At 46.0% G+C, this 20,828-nt stretch overlaps 1 protein-coding gene and 1 long non-coding RNA gene across 3 annotated transcripts in view; one reads left to right on the top strand and one right to left on the bottom strand.

Annotated features, from left to right (window-relative positions):
* STUM (stum, mechanosensory transduction mediator homolog) overlaps positions 1-20,828 on the top strand; it is a 48,051-nt gene that overhangs the window by 13,978 nt on the left and 13,245 nt on the right. For both annotated transcript variants that reach the window (XM_066178154.1, XM_066178155.1), the window contains exon 2: positions 18,633-18,812. In XM_066178154.1, coding sequence (XP_066034251.1) covers positions 18,633-18,812 — 180 coding nt within the window. The remainder of the gene's footprint in view (positions 1-18,632; positions 18,813-20,828) is intronic.
* Positions 671-14,301, bottom strand: LOC136286507 (uncharacterized). The gene is made up of 3 exons (XR_010719935.1): positions 14,137-14,301; positions 3,743-11,267; positions 671-3,628 (listed from the first exon to the last, which is right to left on the bottom strand). It is a non-coding gene; the product is annotated as an uncharacterized lncRNA (long non-coding RNA).

Here is a 20,828-nt window from a genome sequence, read left to right as displayed (position 1 = left end):
CAGCTTGTGGAGAGCTCGTGCTAGGGCAGATTTACCCCAAAGGACTGCAGCCTGTGGAACAATTGGCACCAGAACAGGGGAAAAGCACCAACAGGAAGGAGTGGCAGAGGGGAACTTCTATGAGCTTACCACAAATCCTGTCACTGCCCATCCATCCTGCACTGTTCAGAGTGGGGCAGAGGAAGAGCAATAAGGAATGAAAGAGTGAAGTTGAACCTGGGAGTGAAGGGAAAATTAAGGGGCCAGGGTCATGCTTTGTTTCTCGCTATCCAGACCTATTTTAATTGGCAATAAATTGATTTTCCCCAAGTCCAGACTGTTTCACTTTCGACAATAATTGGTAAGTGGTCCTGCTGTTCTTTATGTTGACCCACAAACTGTTTTAGTCTCAGATTCCCCTCTGCCCTTTGGAAGGGAAGGGGAGTAAGAGTGGCTGGGTGGGTATGTGGCATCATCCATGGGCAGCTCAGCACAGCACGTCACCAATTTCTGTCCTGTTCTTCCATAGCATCCCTCCTGACACAGCCTGAACTTCCTGAGGCTTTGCTGACCGTGGAGCACCTTGAGCACGTGTTCTCTCAGCACTGCTCATGGTGATATTTAGATCCCTTTCTTGAGGGATGTGCTGGGTGTTCACAATGTTTCGTTCCTTCGGGCATTATCTAAGGGATAGAAAACATGATAGAGGTCCTTGCATGCTCTGTATCAGTAGCATTGACAGCTGCTGAATTTACCAGTGGGGCTGACAGGTGAACCCAGGGGACCCTTGAGAACTGGCTACTGCTCCTCACTCCAGACAGCCAGGATGAAGCCTGGCCATAATCCCTGGTTGTGATGACTGATGTAGAAAGGCTTCCCTTCTCACTCTTCTGGCTTCTGGGACACTGACATATCCATCAGAAAGTTGATTGTGGCACTTCTACAAATAGTATCTGTCCCTTGACCTTGACTGGAGAGGACAGCACCTCACATCAAGAAAAAGCAGAGAAAATCATCTACCAAAAACTTGGTGCAAAGCCACGGTTAAAGCCAAGTTTAAGTTTAGGAGAGCTCTGGAAAGACTTTGCACTGAACCTGCTGTGACACAGATACATCGTCCTTCCTGTTGATTCTGATACAGGTTCATAACCTATACTAAGAAGAGATGAATTGCCTGGCCTCTGTTTCTCTTCAGCCTATTAAGTTCTAATACAGCTGCACAGCATAAACTCTCAATAGGACACTATTGGATCAGTTCTGCTCTCCTCAAGTCGTAAAAATCCTCATGAAATGTCATTAGCATTGCTTAAGCAAGATGAAATATGACAGCATGGGGAAGACATTTCAGATGAACATTCCTTAATATCCTGTAACACTTATTTTCTGGTCCCTACTTGTAATCCTAATCTATATGTTTCATTATAGCCAAAACCCATGAAGGGCAGCGAGGCTTAACTAGGAAAGCCAGAATTTGAGCAACCTGATGACTCTTTCACTATGGTCTGAGGCATGATTTAGCCTGAAATTCCTTGATTTCAGTAGGAATTTGCTGCCTAAATATTTTCAAGGGTCCATGCTCCAGTTTCTCTGCCTTCCTTCTATCATTCTTCAACAGAAGGAAGAGAGTGCTGCCATGTGTAATTACAGACATACACCGGGGTATCATCAGTACTTATGAGATGCTAAAATAAAGAGAAGTAGATGAAGTGCTGCACTTGGTCAGTATAGACATTATGAGAGAAGAGACAGTATGTTTAAAACAAAATAAGTAGAAAAATAGATGCAGTTTCTTGCATATGTTAAAAAAACTTTTGAAGGATTATAAATAGTTTAGGGCCAGACGTTTGAGAAGGGTAAGAATTATGTTTCTGTTCTCTCCCTGCTGAGCAGTTTGGCTCAGCTGTTAATTTTCACTAACAATAAATAAAAAATGAAAAGCACTTTTCTGATAGACTTGTATTGCCTTAATCCCAGAGCTAGAAATGGGATGTTTCACATGGATCCCATGGGTGGTGCAGACTCTGCCTGCCTTGTACGATTTGTCACATGTCTGGGAATGATGAGACTGAACTTTCCCACACCACCACACAGGTTCTGCTTTGTGCAGCCAGCCAACATGTCAGCAAATGCACCTGACAGATACTCCTCCAGATACTCCTTTCTTCCTCAAGGTATTCTAAGATTCAGGGAATTTCCTGCCCCACGAGTGGTACTTCCACCCCTGTATTGTTCTTTTCTTTGCTCTTTCTTCTGTGTGTATGTTGATCAGTATTAGTTCAATGAGTACTAAGGGGAATTAATCACGATTTTCACTCCATCCAGTCCTCTTCCCACCTCAAATCTGGCCTTGCTTTCTGTCAGATGTGATGGCTGAGAGGAGTACAGAGCAAACTGCAAAAGTAAATGCAAAGATTTCTAAGAAGTCCTGGGGCTGCCTCTAGTTTCTTGCAGGGAAGCACAGTAGGAACTTCCAGGGGAGCCCTGCAGCTCCCTGTGGTTCATGACCCTTCATGAATGACACATTTAGGCTGGTCTGTCCCACCTACAGCCAGGCCCATCCATGACCCCGATTTTGCCCAGTCACAAGCACCCAGTGCCTTTACTGTGTGCTGAAGTTCCTTTTCTACATGAGGAGCCCTTTCTGGGCAAGAGCTAACTGGGTCTGCATAACCCTTAGCAACTTCTCATTCCAGGAGTTTTATCTGTGCATTTTGAACTTAAACTTCCCCTCTCCCCTGCTGTCCTGTGAACCAACTGGTTATAGATTTGCCGACAAGGAGCTGCTGTAGGACAGTAGTTCCATCTGTAGTGCACAGTGTAAGGATCATTAAGGATGTGAGATCCTACAGCAAATCCTTCTGCTTAGAGTACTGCACTGTCTTAATTCCTTCCCTGTGTCTGAGATAGGTGTGGTTTGCTGTGGATGGCTGATGTCCCAGAGTGGTGGTGGTGCTGTTCCAATCCATCTCCAAGAAAAGGAGTAAGATGCAGCTGCTCTGTGATGTGGTCTTAGTGCATCAGTGTCTTTGGATTTTTCGCGGAACAGACACTTTTCTCTGAAAAATACTAATTGTAAAATTTAAGATAATCTTTCATGAGTGCATCTGGTTAAAAAAATGCTCCTTTGAATGACAATAATAGGCCTCTGCTATCAGATTGTTCTGTGTAGCACAGCTAAAAATACACGCTTATTTTTTTTCATTGCAGGCACAATAAAAGATGGCAGAATAGCTCTGATGTGTTGGATTGTTGCTTTTGTACAGTACTGTATTAGAAATCTCATTTTGTAAAATGTGAGGGAAGAAAATGTGCTATGTTTTTAATCACTAAAATTAAAAGAAAAATGAATTTTTTTTAGCTAGAAACGTGGGTTAATTTAATGCTTAAGTGTAGGAAGTTATAATGACTGTAGAAACACACTTCACACACCTGTAGGGATTAGCCGAGTAAGGAATCCCTAAGTAGGAGGAGAACATTGAGGTGTATAGCAGCACATCAATGGTCCATGCTTTCAGAGCACACAGGAGCCCATGCTTTGAGGAGGGGTGTGGGAACGAGCGCTATTACTGAATTTTGGGCAGGAGAAAGTATTGCTTTCTTTTAGTTGTTAGAACTGCAGGTGCCTGCATGTGCAAGAAAAGCATCCAACCTATAAATAAAAATAAAATGACATGACAATGGTTTAACTGATGCTGCTGTACAGATTCCTAATACAGATTGGGACATTGGTTAACTACAGAAATAAATTGTTACAGCAAGTTACCTTGTGTCACACAGGATCTAGAACAAATTCCTAATTCAAGGTAGGGCATTTGTGTTGCAGGATGTCTGTAAATGAAAACAGTAAAAGGTTTCCACCAGCTCTGAAAGCAGTCTTAGAGGGAAAAGCATTTGATGTGGCATGTGAAGGGGAGCTCTGGCTGGAGAGTAGGTGAATATAAGGAAGGAAAAAATATTTAATTTTATGAGAGAGAGGAAAAAGAAATAGAAGTTGGAGTGACCTTAGTGCACAGGAAAAGGAGAGAGAGGAATTAAACACATGATTATCCTCCTTTTCTATTTCCTTGCAAGCCAGATTGGTGGAAAGGTGGTTGGTGGTGTCATCAGTAAGAAACATTCACTATGCAAAGAAATTGAGCTTGACTTTGCCATCTTCATTAAGAGGAGAGGATGTCCAAGCAGAGAGAGCAGAAGGAGTGGGCAGGATATGGGAGAAATGTCCTAAAGAGATGCAGGAGTTGAGTCACTGGCAAAAAAATGGAGATGGCCCACGAAGGCTTGTATGCAGATGAAGTTTAAAGAGGACATGGTATGGAGGGAGCAGAAAAAGGGGAAGGGAATTGCAGAGGCAGAGCCAGTGCCTCTGTGAAAGAGGAAGACAAGGATGGCAACAAAGAGTGAGAGATGCTGAGGGCACAGTAGGAGACAGAAGTGAGGCAGATGGCAAGGTGTCAAAGAGCAGAGAGCCTGAGTGCAGGCCAGAGCTAGGAACCAGAAACATGGAGCACAGGTTCTGACACTCATCCAGACTCTTTGCAGACCTTGGTGAGAACTGTTTCAGCAGAGGGGACAGAAACCCCATTTGTGAAAGAAGGGAAAATTAGGTAATGTTGCAACATTTCCAAGATAAAGCAAGGGAGGAAGGAAGTTGTTAAAGGTTTAAGGCAGATTTTGGGGGGAAACCTTCTAAGGGGCCCTCCCTCTCCTCCCCCAACCGGTTCGGAAAAAAAAACTTCTCAAGAGAGAAGTGGAAAGAACCCTGTTTATTAAACAGGCAAAGCACTCCCTAGCACAATAAATTGGACAATACCTGATGACAAAAACTTTGTGCTGCCCTGAAAAGATGACAGATTTGGAAAAGAAGTCCTTCCTGGAGGTAGTTGCTTTGTCTCAGTCCCTCTGGTGCTGGGAAACGTTGCTGCGCAGGATGGAATCTTGGTGGGTTCCAGGTGCAAGCCCTCACGGCGCTCCCCCATGTCCTCAGTCCAGAGAGATTGTAACAGTTCCAAGGGAAGGCGGAAAAGAAGGAGAAAAAAAAAAAAAAGGAAAAAAATAACAGGAGGAGAAGGAAAAAAACCCGAAGCTTCTCCCCCTCTGCTAGCTACTCACTAACTACTGAGAGAGAAAAAAAAAACACAAAGGAAAAAAAGATCTCTCCGTCCCTTGCTGTGTGTTGCTGAATCCGACTCTTAAGGCCAGCCGACGGAGGAAAGTTTCTGAAAACAAACCGCGCGCCTCTCCCTTCCTCCTGCTCCCAGACCCAACAGACAATTGGGGATACAAACCTCACAATGTCACCCCAAGACAGAAGTTGGTGTGGGGAGCTGGTGTGGGAAGGGAAGCTGCATGACTGACACAACTCTGCTGAGGTAGGAGACTTGCAAGAGACCTTTTTCTGTAGTGGGGTAAAGTGTAGATCTCCCCTTAGTTCCAGCTGTGCAGTCCCATAAACTGAATTCACGTTGTAGTGTGAATGCTGATACAGTGAATCCAGATGGAATAATGAGCTTAAACCACAGCTGACCATTAGAAGCTGTAGAGTCACAGGAGCTGGATAATGAGTCTCCCAGCTGTACAGCTTCTAGGCACAAGGCATGCCAAAAGAGCCTACCATGATCACAAGGCACCTGCTGGGGAGCAAGGAGAGCAACACCATCTACTGAGCAGAGCCTGGTCCTCATACAGCTCAGCAGACTTGCTAAGATTAGGAAAGTACATATATGCACTTATTATCAAATTTCTACAATTTCTAATTCTACTTAAGGATGTATCTATCCCTGCTATTCATCTTAGCCATATTTGAATTTATCAACCTCATGCCAAGCAGCAGGCATATGCTGTTTGCCATGGCCTGTGACTATTATTTAAAAGTACTGTCTTTCTGCAGTTTGCACTTCAGAATTGCTGCCAAGATCAGGTCAGACCTGGTGAGCCAAATTAATCCCCAGTGTAACACTAGCAGTCAGTGGATTTATGTCAGGGATGAATCTGGGTCCAATATAGATGTATTTTTTGGCAGAAGGAGAAGTAAAACAACAGAGGAATGAATAAAGGTTAGATGGATGGTCCCTCAGTTGTGCCTAGCCTTCTTGAAAGAAGTGTTTTCCTTCTATGCCCACTCCTTCTTTCCAAGGAAATGCATTCCTCTGGTTTCCCTGCTGCTTGCTCTGAAGTCCTGAGCTGGGGGAGCCATGCAAGGTGCAAAAGGCAGTCCTTGGTGAGTGGGAGGTTGTGAAGCTTTTTGAGCTGCTCCAGGGAGCCACGGGCTCCTGAGAGACACAGTACACAGTTCCCAAAAAAATATGGGAGGAGAAGCTTTGGGGATAGTCAAGAACTGCAGAAAGAGCTCTATAGCCCAGGGAGAGTCTTGTGGGTTGCAAACACTGCCTACCACTTGAAGCCTGGCCCTGGCTGGCACAAAAGTGCAGGACTGGTACTCCCCAAAAACCGGCCTTGCTTAGAAAACAATGGAAAATTGACTCTAGTGAATTCCAGTTAGTCAAACTGGAGAATGTACAGAAGCAGAGAACAACATCTTTGTCTAGACTGTGAATCTTGCATTGCAATGTCAGTGTCAGGTGTCATGGTTGGTCTGCTGCCTCCAGTGTGACTTCTGGAAAGGACATTTAAAAGTCTGAATCTCAGCTGCACCTTTTGACAGTGAGCTAAGTGCTTCTAGCAGTCCTGCATAGGAGTGTAGAACCATGTTACCATTGTGCCCAAACTCTTTGTAACCTGTTCCACATCAGAACTGGGGGAAAAAAAAAGGCAGGATGAAGCCATGTTAATTTCGAGTTTCTCTGGATAACCCTTTTTTTCCTGGTACACCTCACTCCATATAAATCTCCTCTAGCCTCTGAAAAATGAAGTCCTGGAGTCATTGTACACTAGAGGTATTACTTTTCGTATTTTACTCAAAATCATTATGTGCTTTCTTGTGATGTTGAGAGCTCAGTTCTTTGTGATATCTACAAAAAAATACCCATTCATTTTTATCTAGTGCTGACCAGTAACTAGTTGGCAGAAATTGGAAAGTATTTGGTAAAGGGAAAAATCTGTCCTTGGACAGAAATACGTGTAAATCAAGTGCTATTTCCTGCAAACTGGGAACACGAGAACTCCAAGTGATGGGAAGAAGAGGGAATTCAGATGAAAAGACCACATATAAAATCTCACAAGCACATTTACAGGGCTGTGCCTCTGCAGGCCTTGCTGGACACATCCAGATGGCCAAGAAGCATTAATTGTTTGTGGATAGCCTGGCATTTGAACACAAGTACTCATCTATGTTTGTGACCTGCTCAACTAAGCTGTGGCATTTCCTTTAGCTTTGCTCTCAGACAGAAGAGGACTAGTCCCTGCAGAAATGATGATTTTATCCAAGCAAACATTTCTTCCAAAGAAGGGCCATACTTCTGCACACAGCATTATCTCCCTTTCGTACAAGAGCATCTCCCCTCGGAGGCTGCCTGAGCTGTTTGACAGGAGCATGCACAGCTCAGGGGAGCAACTTGAAGTTCACCTGTTTTGGTGTGATCAGCAACTCACAAGCAAGTTTTCTGATTGCTGTGAGAGTAATTGCACTTGACATTTTAGAACCAGAGCAGCTTTTCAAAAATAAATTGAGAAATCGTGAAGAGGCCTGTGTTCAAGGGCTGTCAGATACGTGGTAGCAGAAGGACACTCTGGGGAAAAATAAAAGAAAAAACAGAGAGATCAGCTAAGCTTTGTGTGGAGTAGTTGAAGTTACTGAAATACCATAGAATAGCTGGGACTGGAAGAGGTTTCTGGAGGTCACTTAGTCCTTCCTCCAAGTGGTTTAAAGTAGAGCAGGTTTCTCAGGTCCTCCTCCACAGCACCACGGGATACCTGCTGATGCTGACACATCCACTAGCCTCCATAATATCCACATTTTCTCCATCCTAATCAGAAATCTTTCTTTTAGAAAACTGTTCTATCAGGGCTGGATTCATTTGTCTTGACTGGTGCTCATATTCACAGAATCTGTAAAGTCAGGGGTCACTCCAGCCCGCACTATTTATGGAGCCTGGGCTGGGGTGATGTCAGGCACAAGGTACCACAGCTCATTTCTCTGCTACCAGGAGAGATTTGCTTTTGTTGGCCTGCATGGGGCCTTTCCAAGGGGAGCCAAAACAACTGTGGAAGGCTCCAGAGCTGGGCCACAGGAGCAGAACTGGTCATGTGTAGAGGCTCACTCTAGCTTTGTGCTTCACCTCTGGAATTACAGCACCCTCACCAAGGAGGCCATGGGTTGCTCCAGCTCAGCTCTGTGGATCCTTGTCCTCCTCATCCCACACTGCTCTTCTGCAGAATCCATCAAGTTCAAATCTGCTGAGCTGGGATGGCCAAGTGGGAAGTTCCACTTAAAAGGAATGCAAAAGCTGCATGTACTGTTGAAAATGTTCCCTAATGGTTTTGCTGAATAGGATAAAGCACCTTGATATTCTCAGTCAAGTAAACGACCATGAAATGAGATTCTTGTTTCTAAAGTGTCTGAATCACCAGAAGGTACCAAAGCCAAACTTAGAGTGTAAAGCACCATCTCCTAAATATATTGGATGCTGTGTGCATCAGCAAAACAGCAATGGCTTTAGCAGGTAAAGTGCTTTACCTTTCATCTAAGAGTAGTGGTTTTATGAAAAGTGTCCTTTAAAAGCGCGACCTGGTCACTATTTGACTAATGGTAGCACTGAACAGAACAACAAGGATATAGCCCCACCAGGCTAGACAGTAAATTTCCTGACAGACTCTCTAAATTAACACCTTAATAACGTTACTTTGGCATTATAAGAATAAAGTTACATCATCAGAATTACTTAGCAAGCAGCTGTAAATCCAGGATGGAGTTCTGGTCTCACAAATCATATTCCAGACTCCTGGGTACAGCACCACACCACTTAGCTACAGAGTGCATTTCTCTTATGTCCTGTTTGCCCCCGCCTGAGACACTTTGGCTCATAAAATGTGTGCTGGATTAAGAAAAAAAGATGAAAAGGTGTTTTTGTTAGTCTCCTGCATACTTATCACTGCAGATCTCTGAACATTTATGTCAGTTTTATTTTACATTCCTCTAGTCCTTAAAAGATGGCTTGTACTTTGAGGTGGTTTTGGAGGCTGATGCAATTTATTACACTGCCATTTCAGCTGCCTTGTTCAGTAGAATAACCTCTAATTGCTCTGCATCCCCATCAAACTTTCTAATAAGATTAATTCTGTCTTGTGTCTTGGTAGTCCCTAATTAACAAGATTTGTCTTCACAGTTAAGGGCTCCAGGGTATTGCAGCAAGCTCAGAGTCACTGCTCAGTGAATCTTAGAAGTAGTTAATCCATCCTTCCATGAGCAGAGCAGATGCTCCTAGGGAGCTTCAAAGGGCTAAATTCCTAGCAAGGCATTGATGAGAGAGACAGAGGAGGCAGAGCAGCTGCAGACCTTGCCTGGAGCTGTGGCTGCCTGGCTGGATCATGCAGGCAGGGCTGGAGGGGGAGAGCCCTGCCCGCCCCTGGCCTGCTGCTTACTTTCTGCTCAATTAGAGCTCCCCTCGATGTGCGCTAATGGCACTTAATTAACCTGTGCGAGGGCAGAGGCAGGAAGACAAGTGAGCATTTGATGTGGCTTCACCCAGCAGCCCTTAAACTCATGTGGAAGCTGGAGGATCATGCATGCCCTCCTCCTGCTCTGTGCCTGGCAAGAACAAGCTTTCTGTGGCACAGACAATTAAGAATAAACTTCAGTTCATCACTGTATAATTGGCAAGTGCCTGTCTGGAAGCTTGTAAGAATCCATAGCCTTTTCCTCATTATGCTTCTGCTGTTACACAGCTTTTATTTCCAGCATCCTTTAGAAATTGGAAGTGTCAGAAAGCCAGAAAGCTTTTCTTGCAGGAGGTTTCATGGCCTCTCTGAAATGAGCAGGGCCTCTCCCTAGACATTCTGCTGTTGAAGCTTCTAGGTTGGTCAAGTTTGGGTGAAAAGCCAGATTCAAACTATTTCTGTACCAACAGCACAAAACTGAATGGCCAGAGGATGTACATCAAGAAAACAGAAAATACATTTCTGTGAATAGGATCAGAGACTTAAAGAGAGTCTAAAAAGTAAGAGATGGTTTAGTGGATGATTATTTCTGGCTCCTTGGTTCCTCTCTCATTTAAGTCCCAGGCTCCTGCAGTGGGTGGGTGCAGAGTAGCCTGGGACTAGGACAGCCATGGCAGAGCATCCACACTGGTGCTCCTGGCAGGAGAAGAAGGGAACACAAGGTGGGATAAGCACCTGGTTTAATAGTAGACAGTATAAATACACAAAGTTCTGAATGGCAGGAGACAATAGAGAGAAACCAGCAGCAGAGCTGAGTCCATACAAAAGAGCTTTTAAATTGCTGATAAAATTACAGAGCAGCAGGAATGAGTCCACTTAGGTCAGTGAGCTCTCAGCAAAGTGCCCTGTGCTGTAAACAGCGGTCGTGCCTTTTGTTCTCCCTTATGTTTGTTATAATTGGAAGCCAATTGCATTATTTCTCTGAATGCTGGCATACTTCATAAGGATGCGAATTAATTAAAATCCTCCCTCCATTCCATTAGTAAAGGAAAAAAGGGGCAGGAGTGAGGCAGCGGTGCCTTGGTTGTTTTTACATTGTTCCCCTGGCTGGCAGCAGAACCAGTGGCAGCTCGTTCAGCCTCCCTGGCTCTTCATCCCCTGTCTAACATGCAGATGGGCTGTCATCCACTTCTGATGTACTTTGATGAGATTATCTCCAGCAATTCATATTCCTTGACTGTAGGTCGTAGGTATTACTTGTCACAACTTTCCCATTTCCTATGTCTGGATGTCCATGTAGCAATGTTTCCCCCCACTTCGGGGAAGTCACATGTTCTCTACAATGGCTCATACTGTTGTAAAGCATGATGTAAAATGTCATTGGTGGTTCTGGGACCACATCATTCATCCAAGAGAAGAAAAAAGAAAACAATCTGGGAATCAAGCAGATGCAACTCGCAAAGATAATTCAGCAAGTCCTGGCAGAATTCTGAGGCGTGCTCCACCACCGTGGATTATGCAGTGGGGCCTTGCATTTGCTGTTCAGCAGAAATTCTCCAGTCTCAAATACTTCATGCACACCCTTAATTTTATACATCAAGTCAACAGAATTAAACCACAGGACTGGACTGGAAAACTTCACTCAGAGATTGTGGAATGTCTGGCAGTGGAACAAGCTGTACTTCAATCTCACTATTTATGGGTGGCTGCTTTTAAGTGTTCAAAACGTTGCAGTGCTGCAGAGTAAAAATAATTTTGATGGGTCCATGTATAATTGAAGCTTTAGTAAGTCACCTCACCTCCATGCAGCCCCCCCCCCCCCCCCCCCCCCATAATTTAAGATTTTGCTGTGTATTTTTAGCCTTGGAAGCCTGTGAAAGTTTGTTGCAGTCAAGTTTTGAAGTTTTTGTTAAAAAACTCTGCATTTTTGGAAGAGTTAACTTTTTCTAGAGCTTTAAATACAAGAAAAAAATCTCATTTTTGATGCAAAGGCACTGCTGTCTTGCTTGCATGTGGGCTGTCTTCTGTAGAAGCTACACAAACACTGTCAAGCGTGTTCTGACACAAACCTCCTCATAACAAACGGATGCAGAGCTCAGTGCTGGAGCTACAGCCAGGTGCTGGGACAGCTGCGATCAGCCACGGGCACACAGTGCTTTGGGATGTGCTGGTCATTTTCCACATGTGTAGGGAAAACAGAGAGCTAATCCCATACACAGCATGCCTTCTGCAGGCTCGGGAGTTGGAACAAACCCTGTGCAGACGAGGATTGCAGGTGCCAGCTCTCCCTTGTCAAGTGACTGTATATTTTTGTCCACAGCAAGGCCAAAGGGAATGGAAGGAGCCAGAATTCCCTCTGGATGTCCTTCGGATATGGAAGGGGAAAATAAAAACAGTGTGCTGGCAGAAGCTAAACAAAACATTTTTAATAGCAGGCCACGGAGGAAAAATTCATGAGCTACTCTCCATGGCAACATCTAGGTTCTGTCACGTTTGCTGCCTCCACTCTCTCCTCTCCCTCTCCTACCCTTCGGCTGCTGCTGTTCCTGCCCGAGTCCTGCCCACAGGACCTGGCATTTGCAGGCAACGGCTTTGACACCCAGGTGTCATCAATGTCCCCTCCTGGCAGATCTCAATCGTTGGGATTCAGGTTGTTAATTCTAAGAGGGACCAAGTAAGCCACCTGTTTCCTAAGCTGTCCACTGCTCCTGCTCTTCTTACCCCTCAAATTGCTAAAACCAGCTATCCACTCTAGTCCCCTTGCACTCTTTTTGCAGGGACTGACTTCAGTCTGTACGGATACTGGAAAGGGGGAAAAAGCTTGCCCATGGCTCTTTAATTAAGCTTTATCCTAAAACCAGAGCTTTTAAGGAGTTAGTCTAAAACATGCTTATTTCTAGGAAAAAAAAAAACCCAAACCAGGTAATTGCACTCAGTCCTGACTTACTTCTGTGGCTGACATGAACTACAAGTGGAAGGATACAGGGGATGCCCCTGGCAGGTTGCATGTGGGGGCTACCTGAGCTTTGCTGGTGCTGTAGCACTGCGTTGCAGCCTTGCCAGCTCTCCGTTCTTCATATTTCAGAGTATCACAGAATCGTTCAGGTAGGAAAAGACCTTTAAGGTCATCAAATCCAACCATCCACTTGACAAGAGAAACAAGTCCAGCAGCCAATAACCAGTGAGGAATTGCAGTGTCAGTGACAGCCTCCACACCCTGCACTAAGCTCTGGCCTAGCCCTTAGGAACAGCACCATGAGTCCCTCAGAGCTCGCAAACTGCTCACTGGGAGAAGGCCACAGTGTCCAGCTGGATGCTGTGCTCCAGCAGTGCAGCTGTAACCCCGTGTACTGATTTTCATCTATTTCTATGAATGGCAAGTGGCTTAGTGTCTTCCACTGCTTGCCTGGAGTGCCTCTGAGGAAACTGGGTAAGAATTTGCTCCTTGGCAAAGGAGCACAGCTGGCCACAGAGCCAGGTACTCAATAAAGGTGAGTTCCCTCAAGAGGACACTGCAGCCTCCTCTTTGCTGCCAGCCAAAGAGGTTCACTGATTTCCCCCTGCCCGCAATCCCAGCTCTCTGAGGGAGCCATGGGGAGAAGAGGCATAGTAGAGACCCTGACAAGAGCCCTGAACTCACAAGCTGCAACAACCACAGAGGTGCCTCAAATGTTTTCCTGAATCAGCCTTTTCTGCTCAGAGAGCTGCAGTAAGCTTGGAGAGAAAGCACTCTTATCTCAGGGGGTTTAGGTGACACACTTGCACTGACAGGTTTTCTCTCACACAGCCCAAGCCCCAGTGAGATCCAGCCAGGTGGAGACTGGGGACACTGGTGAGGAGTCACACTCATCACAGAATGCTTCCAGGGCATTTCATTTTGCATCTGTTTCCTCAATCAATGACACAAACAATTGTCTGCTTTAGGAAACTTCAGCAGATCATCATCCTGGGCATCAATGTTTTGCAACTCCATTTTATCACCTTGTTAATAGTGTCCTTTCCACAGCCCAGCTCTACCCACCTAAGCAGAGGGGGGAATGGTGCTGAGCATCAGCAGATAGTGCCTTACCCCTTCCTTAAGCAAGGTTTACTGGTTTCCCTCATCATAACCCAAAGGGCTACAGCTGGCATTGGATTGATGCCAAGGATGAGACACCTCCACACCAGAAACAACTCTTTACAGCTCTAACTAGAGTATAAAAACAAGTTCAGGACACTGGGGACCCAAGGATGTCTTGATCAATAGATACCATATTCACTGTTTTATCAAGGGAAGGAGTGCAATCTTTATAACCATGCTTGCACAGCTTTTTCTGACTCACACAAGCAAGAGCCAGCACATCTCATGAATTTTCAGCACATCCACAACATCTGCCTCACATACCTGCCAGCACTGTTTAATGACAGCTAATAATCATTTTACTTAAGAAAATTCAAAGACGCGCACCAGACGTGTCCCCACACAGAGCACTCCCCTGACACAATACACAGGTACAGCTCATCCCCACAAAACACACACTTTTTAATTACATCTCCCCATGATGATCCAACCGCCCAGCTCCCACAGACACCTCCGATTTTGTTCCCATCTTTGCCTGTACTTGCCTCCAGCTGTGTGCTTCCTACAGCTTTGCTCCAGCTCCTGAGTCGTGACGTGGCCCTGTTTTTCCTCTCTGGGAGCAGGAAAGGAGGCACCATAATACTGCCTTATTTACTCCCAGCACTACAGGAGAATGTCTTAAATGATCTCCAGGAAGAGGAAGAAATACTCCCCACCCACCCCCTCCCTGGCTCCCCAGGCTTTTGTAGGGTAGGGATCATCATCATCATAGAATCACCATCATCATCTCCACATGAAGCCCCTGATTGCAGTAATTTGGGTTTCTGCTGTTCCTCCACCTGTACCAGCTCATCAGATGTGATTTCTTTGCAGCAGAGATGATTTCTTCTGGGAAGTCTTGGATACCTGGCAGTCAGTGGGAAGCCCACAAAGCTGTCTGCAAGCTCAAGTTACACCTTACACTGCAGTCATCAGGGTCCCATCTCCCTCCGGCTCCAACCAGGCTCCCACTTCTGATGTTCCTGGGAAGGTGCCATCACAGCTGGCCCTCCACATGAAACGTGGCAAGCTCCATGTCTGACTAAAGCTCTTGCAGGAGTGCTCAGGATAGGCTTTCTTGTAAAAACAGGAGAGGAAAAACTTCTCTCCTACAGCTTAGGGTATACCATAACACATTCCCTTCTGCACTCAGGTAATACAGAGGAGACTGTTCAGGGCAGGCCATGGTCATGACCTCATGCCTTTTTCCACCCTGGATGAGTGACTCAAACGATAGGAAACCATGTGAGCCCTCTCCAGGGTGTGAGGTTTTGCTCAAAAAGAAAAAAACCCAAACTATTCCTCTCATACTATTTTGCTCTACTCTGTGTGAGGCCAGGAGCCAGCAGGTGATGCTCTTGGGAAGGCCGTGGCTGCCAAGGCGCCAGCAGACACCAGAGAGGGGACTTCATCCTGCATGACAATGGACCAGAGAGGAGAGAAAAGGCAAAACTCGCTCCTTTGCCCCTTCATTTAATTGTGTTGTTCTGCAGATAACACATCCTTTTCGTGTTCAATGGGTTAAACTGCTGGAAACAAGCATCTTTCTATATTTACTGGTGTAATCTAAAAATACCCCAACTGTGCTGACAGCCAAAGCAAGCAGAGGCTCCCAGGGGCTCTTTTCCTACCCCAGTACCATGTGGGTGCCCCAGCTGGCTGACACTGCCCCAAGTGAGATGAGTCTGAAGAGCCAGATTGGTGTTAAACCCCCTCACAGCCTCGCTGCACATGGTGCCTTCCCCCTCTGCCTCCCAGCTGCTCCAGAGGAGCAATCCTCAGCTCCCACCTATCCCCCTGCCCCGCCCCTGGTACTCACTGGCTTCGGGTGCAGCAGGGGCTCTACAGCTCAGCCAGCTGTTTGCAAGGGGCTGAACAAACAGATTCATTAAAATAGGACAGGATACCTTCATCACCTCCTCTGTGTCCCCAAAGAGGCTGTATTAATTAATGATTTAGAATAATCCCAGATTTCATTGCAGTTTGGGTGTTTTCCATTGGGAAGATAGAAAAACCACTCACTATAATTTACTTATGTTATACTGGCACAACTGCATGGGCGTTCAGTGTATACCTGCTTGTGGAGTTACTGGTTTGTGTTTGCTGGCTGTACTCACAACCTGAGACCTTTTTGGACTGCTGATTTATTTGGCCAACGTCACCCCAGCAGCTGGCATTCCAGGTTTAGGATTTCCGGGCTGTAGGGATTCAAGTGTCTGAATGCCTGGTCAGGGAGGGAAATGGTTCAGTGCCCCAGCCCTGAGGCAGCCAGGTGGGATCAGCAGATACAGCTTGCTTGCCCTCCTTCTCCTCCTCCTCCTCCTCCTCCTCTCCACTTCTCAGTTTCCAGATGCAAATAATTCCATATTCGGCAGTGTGTAACCACGATGGCTTCCCAAGGGAAAAACATCTACTTTAGCAAAAGCATTTAAGACTCTTACTCCTGCTTCATGTTCTTAAGCATATATGGAGTAGAGGAAAAATGTTTCCACCCTATGCCTGCTGGCATGGCTAAAATCTTGTATTCAAAAATGCCAGCAAGCTCCCAAAGACTGGCTAATCATAAGTAATAAAGAAAATGCACTGACATTGGAAAAATGGATTGGCTCCTGTGAGAAGGAAAGTGGCCTGAAGGGGAATCAGAAGACAAAGGTTCATGAGATTTTAATCCCAGCTTCTGTATCTATTCCCAGTACAGAGGAGGACACTTAAATGCTTTGTTAGCTTTATTCTTTTCTGAATGGGACTAGACTTTAGCTTAGTCACTGTGGTATTTAGGGCATTAATTGACTAATTCAGCACCTTGCTCTAATGATGTAAATATCTTAAAAGCTTCACTGGAAGGATTTGAAGCTGTAGTTAAAGAATTATTGCTCATTTATGACCTTTCTTTGTAACACATCTTGGAAGAGTTAAAGGTAAGGCAAGAGGGGAAGATTTTAATTTTAAATAGAGACAAGCATTTCCATTTGGCAAGATTTTGCATCCTGATGGGAAAACATAAACACCCAGTTTCTGATCTTGCCTCAATCCATATTTAATCTTGGAGAGTGCTGTGGTGTAACTTTGAAGACAACACTTTCAGGAAGCATGAGGGAAATATTCCAGGCTTCCTTCTGCATTGAAAAAACTATAAAGGAAAAAAAAGGTGGGTGAAGCAGGGCAGAGATGTCACATAATCCCACACGGGGGACACAAGAGACATTGAAGACAATGCTACAGAGCAAAAGACAGCTTTGGGGAAATTTACACAAGATCGTTTGGGATTATAATGACTTTCCCTTTCCTCTCTGCAGACCCTTTTGGTTTTGTGGATAAGGGGATGAAACCCTGCCTGTGAAAGCCAAAGGAGGAAGCCCAGGGACGGTTCTCTTGCAGAAGAGAATCTTGTTCCTGCCAGTGATGCTCTGCTGTAGGGCTGTCTTCCCCCTGCCCCAGCAGCACTCACTCACTCACTCCCCTCCATGCCTGCTCCATGCCCAGCTCTGGCAGGTGCCACAGGGAGGGGGTGGGAAGAAGAAATTAGATCCAGCCAGCAGCAGGAAGACGAGCAGGGTTTTAGGAGCTGATGGAGTGTTAGGAAGGCACTTGCAGAGGGTGGCAGGATTAAAAATAGGCTGTAGCCAGCCTTCCCCAGCATTTTAGCATCTCAACTGCCTGTTATCCTTGTGACCCACTGTGGAAGAGGCAGCAAAGAAAGAGATTCTCTTTTCCACCACCCCAGCAGTGCAGGACAAAATGGTATTTTGCTTCTAACCAGATGGTTCTTCTCTCTTGGTCTGATAAGATTTACTACAAGGGTGTAAACTGAGTGTTTTGTCTCTGTCTTCAGACAAACCAAGGGACTCCCACCTTCCCATGAGTTCAGCAAGGCACTCTTGTGCACTGAAGATGTGCTCATTCATTCACAAACAGGCCATTTGCAGGCTTCCATCCTTTAAGAGGAAAAAAGGCAGTTTTTGTAGAAATCATCGTTTTAATTCAAGATATTGATGAAAGAAGACATTTCACAGAACTGTGTTATCCGATACAATCAACCTTGCACCTTGGCACTTACCTTAGCCATGCCACATTTGTTTTAGAAAACCCAAAGACAATTCATAATACTAAGAGGTGTTGAAATCCATACTTGGATAAGGTGCCTGAACCTCCTGGCCAACAGCTCCTATTTTAGAGGAGCCAGGAACTGCTTCTGCTCCTTACCCTTGGTGTGTATTTCTTCATATTGGTTGTGGGACAGACAAGGCTTCCTTGAGCTGTGTGTTTCAGTCAGCCATGAGCACCAGCTAAAAGTAAAAAATCTGCCTTGACCAAGAGCGTAAATTTAGGAAGAATCTTTGTGAAAGGCTGCTGAGGTGCAGGTTTTTGGTTTTTTCCCCAGCTTTAACTTTCATATATATCAACAAGATCCTTCATCCAAAACATTTTAGCAAGTCTGAAGTGTGGTTGCAAGATTTGTAAATTTGTCTCAAGCAGACCCAAGGGCTGCCACACCAGGTCCCCATGCTCCAGCACTTTAAGAAGTTTAGCTGCTTCTGCTTGGTTAAAACATGCCCTCAGCTTGTGACTGGGGAAAGCATTGTGCAAAAATGCAGCGCCACTCCTTTTTTTGTGTTCTGCTCCTTCTAGAGCAGTATTTGTGCAGAGTAACAGACTGCCAGACCATTAGAGATTTCTAGAGCCAGTCCTGCCCTAACTCTGGGTTTGGTTTTCCTTTTTAGAGCTGCTCTGTAGTAAGTGTTCCTCCCCAGGACAGAGCCATCAGGCAGAACACAGGTATTTCCACAGATACACAGCACTCCCTCGTAGTGCAGAAGTGGTTTCTGTCGGGTTGGGGTGGGGAGGGGAGGGAGCCAAAACCCAAGGAGCACTTTTACCACCCTGGTGTTTGAGCGCAGCAAGCAGCAAGCGTGGTGCAGTGAGGGGGGCAGCTCCAAGGGGAGTGGTCGGCAGGAGGACGCCGTGGCCCTGACTGGGTGTTGTGCTGCTCCTGTGTCCGCAGGCACGTTCGTGTCGGCGTTCACCGTGCTCTGCGGGGCCCGCACCGACCTCCCTGACCGGCACATGTGCTGCGTCTTCTGGCTGAACATCGCCGCCGCCCTCATCCAGATCCTGACTGCCATCGTCATGGTGGGCTGGATCATGAGTATATTCTGGGGCATGGACATGGTCATTCTTGCAAGTAAGTATGGTGCACTCACCCTCCTGACTTCTCCTCTCCGTGGCAATGTTCCTGGGTCCCAGATAATGTCCCTGCAAGCCACTGTAGAGAGGAGAGCTACAGGATGGGCTCTGCAAGTCCATCAGAAACACAGAAGGAAGTGAAATTGCTAGGAGGCAGGAGGAATGGGCCCTGTGACTTATCTGGGAGGGTCTCCCATCCCACCATGTGAGTCAGGAACTTCCCTTTATGAAATGAAATTTGTAGGAAAGGGGAGCACTGTGAACTCTGTTGTCCGGAGCCCCTTCTGCCCTGATCACATCCATTGGAACAAGAAAGCCCTTTCTCCCTTGCGACCCCGGCTGCAAATCTGTGGTTAGCAAGACCTCTCTGCTAGGCTGGTTCTGCTCCCAGGGCCAACTGTCACCAGAAAAGCCCTGGGAACTCTCCTGGACCCTCCCCTTCCTCCCCAGGATACATTTACCCATTGTTTTGGAGTTTTTTTCCATGTTTCAGACCAAGTTCTTAGGCTGAGCCAGAAGTGTTTAGCTGCTCCTTGAACAAGATCCCATACACCCTTTTGAGTTGACTGAAACATTACTCTAAGGAAAGAAGAATCCTTTTTAGAATGTACATAATCTATATCACTAGTTAGCAGATATTACCAGTCCAGAACACAGGCTCTGTAGCTTTCATCTGGTAGAGGTTTTTTACTGGTGTAAAAATTGTGTCATAGCTCCTGTCTCCTGATGTGGAGGACTGAGGTGACAGCCTCATCTCACCTCCAAATCCAGAAGCAGCACAGAGCTCAGGGAACTGGTGGCATCTGCAAGACCCCACCCCCTTTTCAGAAGCTGGCAGAGGCCAGTGGGTAAGCCCTTGAACCAAACAGGTCTGAGATCTTTCTCTGGGATCTTTCAGGCTGACAGGATAGGCAGTTCCCAAAGCAGGCCCTTCTTCCAGAGACCCATCTTACCAGCAGCTTTTGCCTTTTGGTTTGAAGGGGCTCCACTTTGTCATCTCTGCTGATGACATCTGTGGCTGCATGACAGAGGGGGAGAGAGGATCTCAGGAAGTTGCCAGGAACCCATCTAAGGACAAAATGGATAAAATTGGGGGGGAAAAAAAAAAAAAAAAAAAAAAAGGGGCAGGAAACCAGTGCACATTTTCAGCTGCCAAACCCAGGGGTTAAACCTTCTCACCAAACCACCTGCTAATTTCTGATCCAGCTTCAGTTAAGGCAGTCCCCATGCAGAGCAAATGATGGATATTATGTGAATATGTGCAAAGCATATGTGCAAAGCAAAAACTTCCTTCAGGATGAAGGCAGTACTGCTCTTTGCTTTACCCTGCAAACCACCTACCACGTTTCCTTCCAGATGTACCTGCAAAGCAGGTTATTTCTGAGGCTGAATTGTGCATTGGTGTACACGTGAGATGTGTCTTTAAGAATCTGGCAGATTTGTGTGTAATGCCATAAGTGCATGTTCATAACCATAAATACTTCTGCTTTTCCTCTGCGGGGCAGCCCCCGCGTGTGGGTTGCTGTCTGGCAGGACCCCACTTCCAGGTGTGGGGAGAGTCAGGAAAGCATCTGTCCTGATAGAGAACCACCACTGAAACTGACTTGCTTTGCTCCAAAGCCCTGTTCTTCAGCCAGAGGGGTTGGTGCTTAGGAGGCTCTTACTGGGATGGCCTTCTCCAGTTTCACTGTTGGGGAAGACCACCCAGCATGGAAGTATCTCCTGAACACTCTTTTCCACATCTGGCTGGATTCCACCAGTTTGGGAGGCAGAGCATAGGTGAGCAGCATGTGGTGGGAATTTTCAGGTCAAGAGGTCCCCCAAGCACAGCAGCAGTATTTCATCCCTCTGGTGGTAGTAGAGAATGGCAAGAGGAGTCAATATGTCTTATGTTTCACCAGCAGCTTCTGACAAGCTGCAGCCCTCGGCAGTTTCTTGCCATCTCATTTAATAGCTGCTTTTGAGTTTACTTGCCATGCAGAGAAAGTAGTGGCTAAATGCAGCAGCTCTTGGT

This window comes from Chamaea fasciata, unplaced genomic scaffold (assembly GCF_029207755.1).
Source record: "Chamaea fasciata isolate MVZ Bird 193981 ecotype frontalis unplaced genomic scaffold, bChaFas1.0.hap1 SCAF_3, whole genome shotgun sequence".
Taxonomy (NCBI): domain Eukaryota; kingdom Metazoa; phylum Chordata; class Aves; order Passeriformes; family Sylviidae; genus Chamaea; species Chamaea fasciata.
The sequence above is the reverse complement of the archived record's forward strand: the minus strand, read 5'-3'. Positions and strand labels throughout refer to the sequence as shown.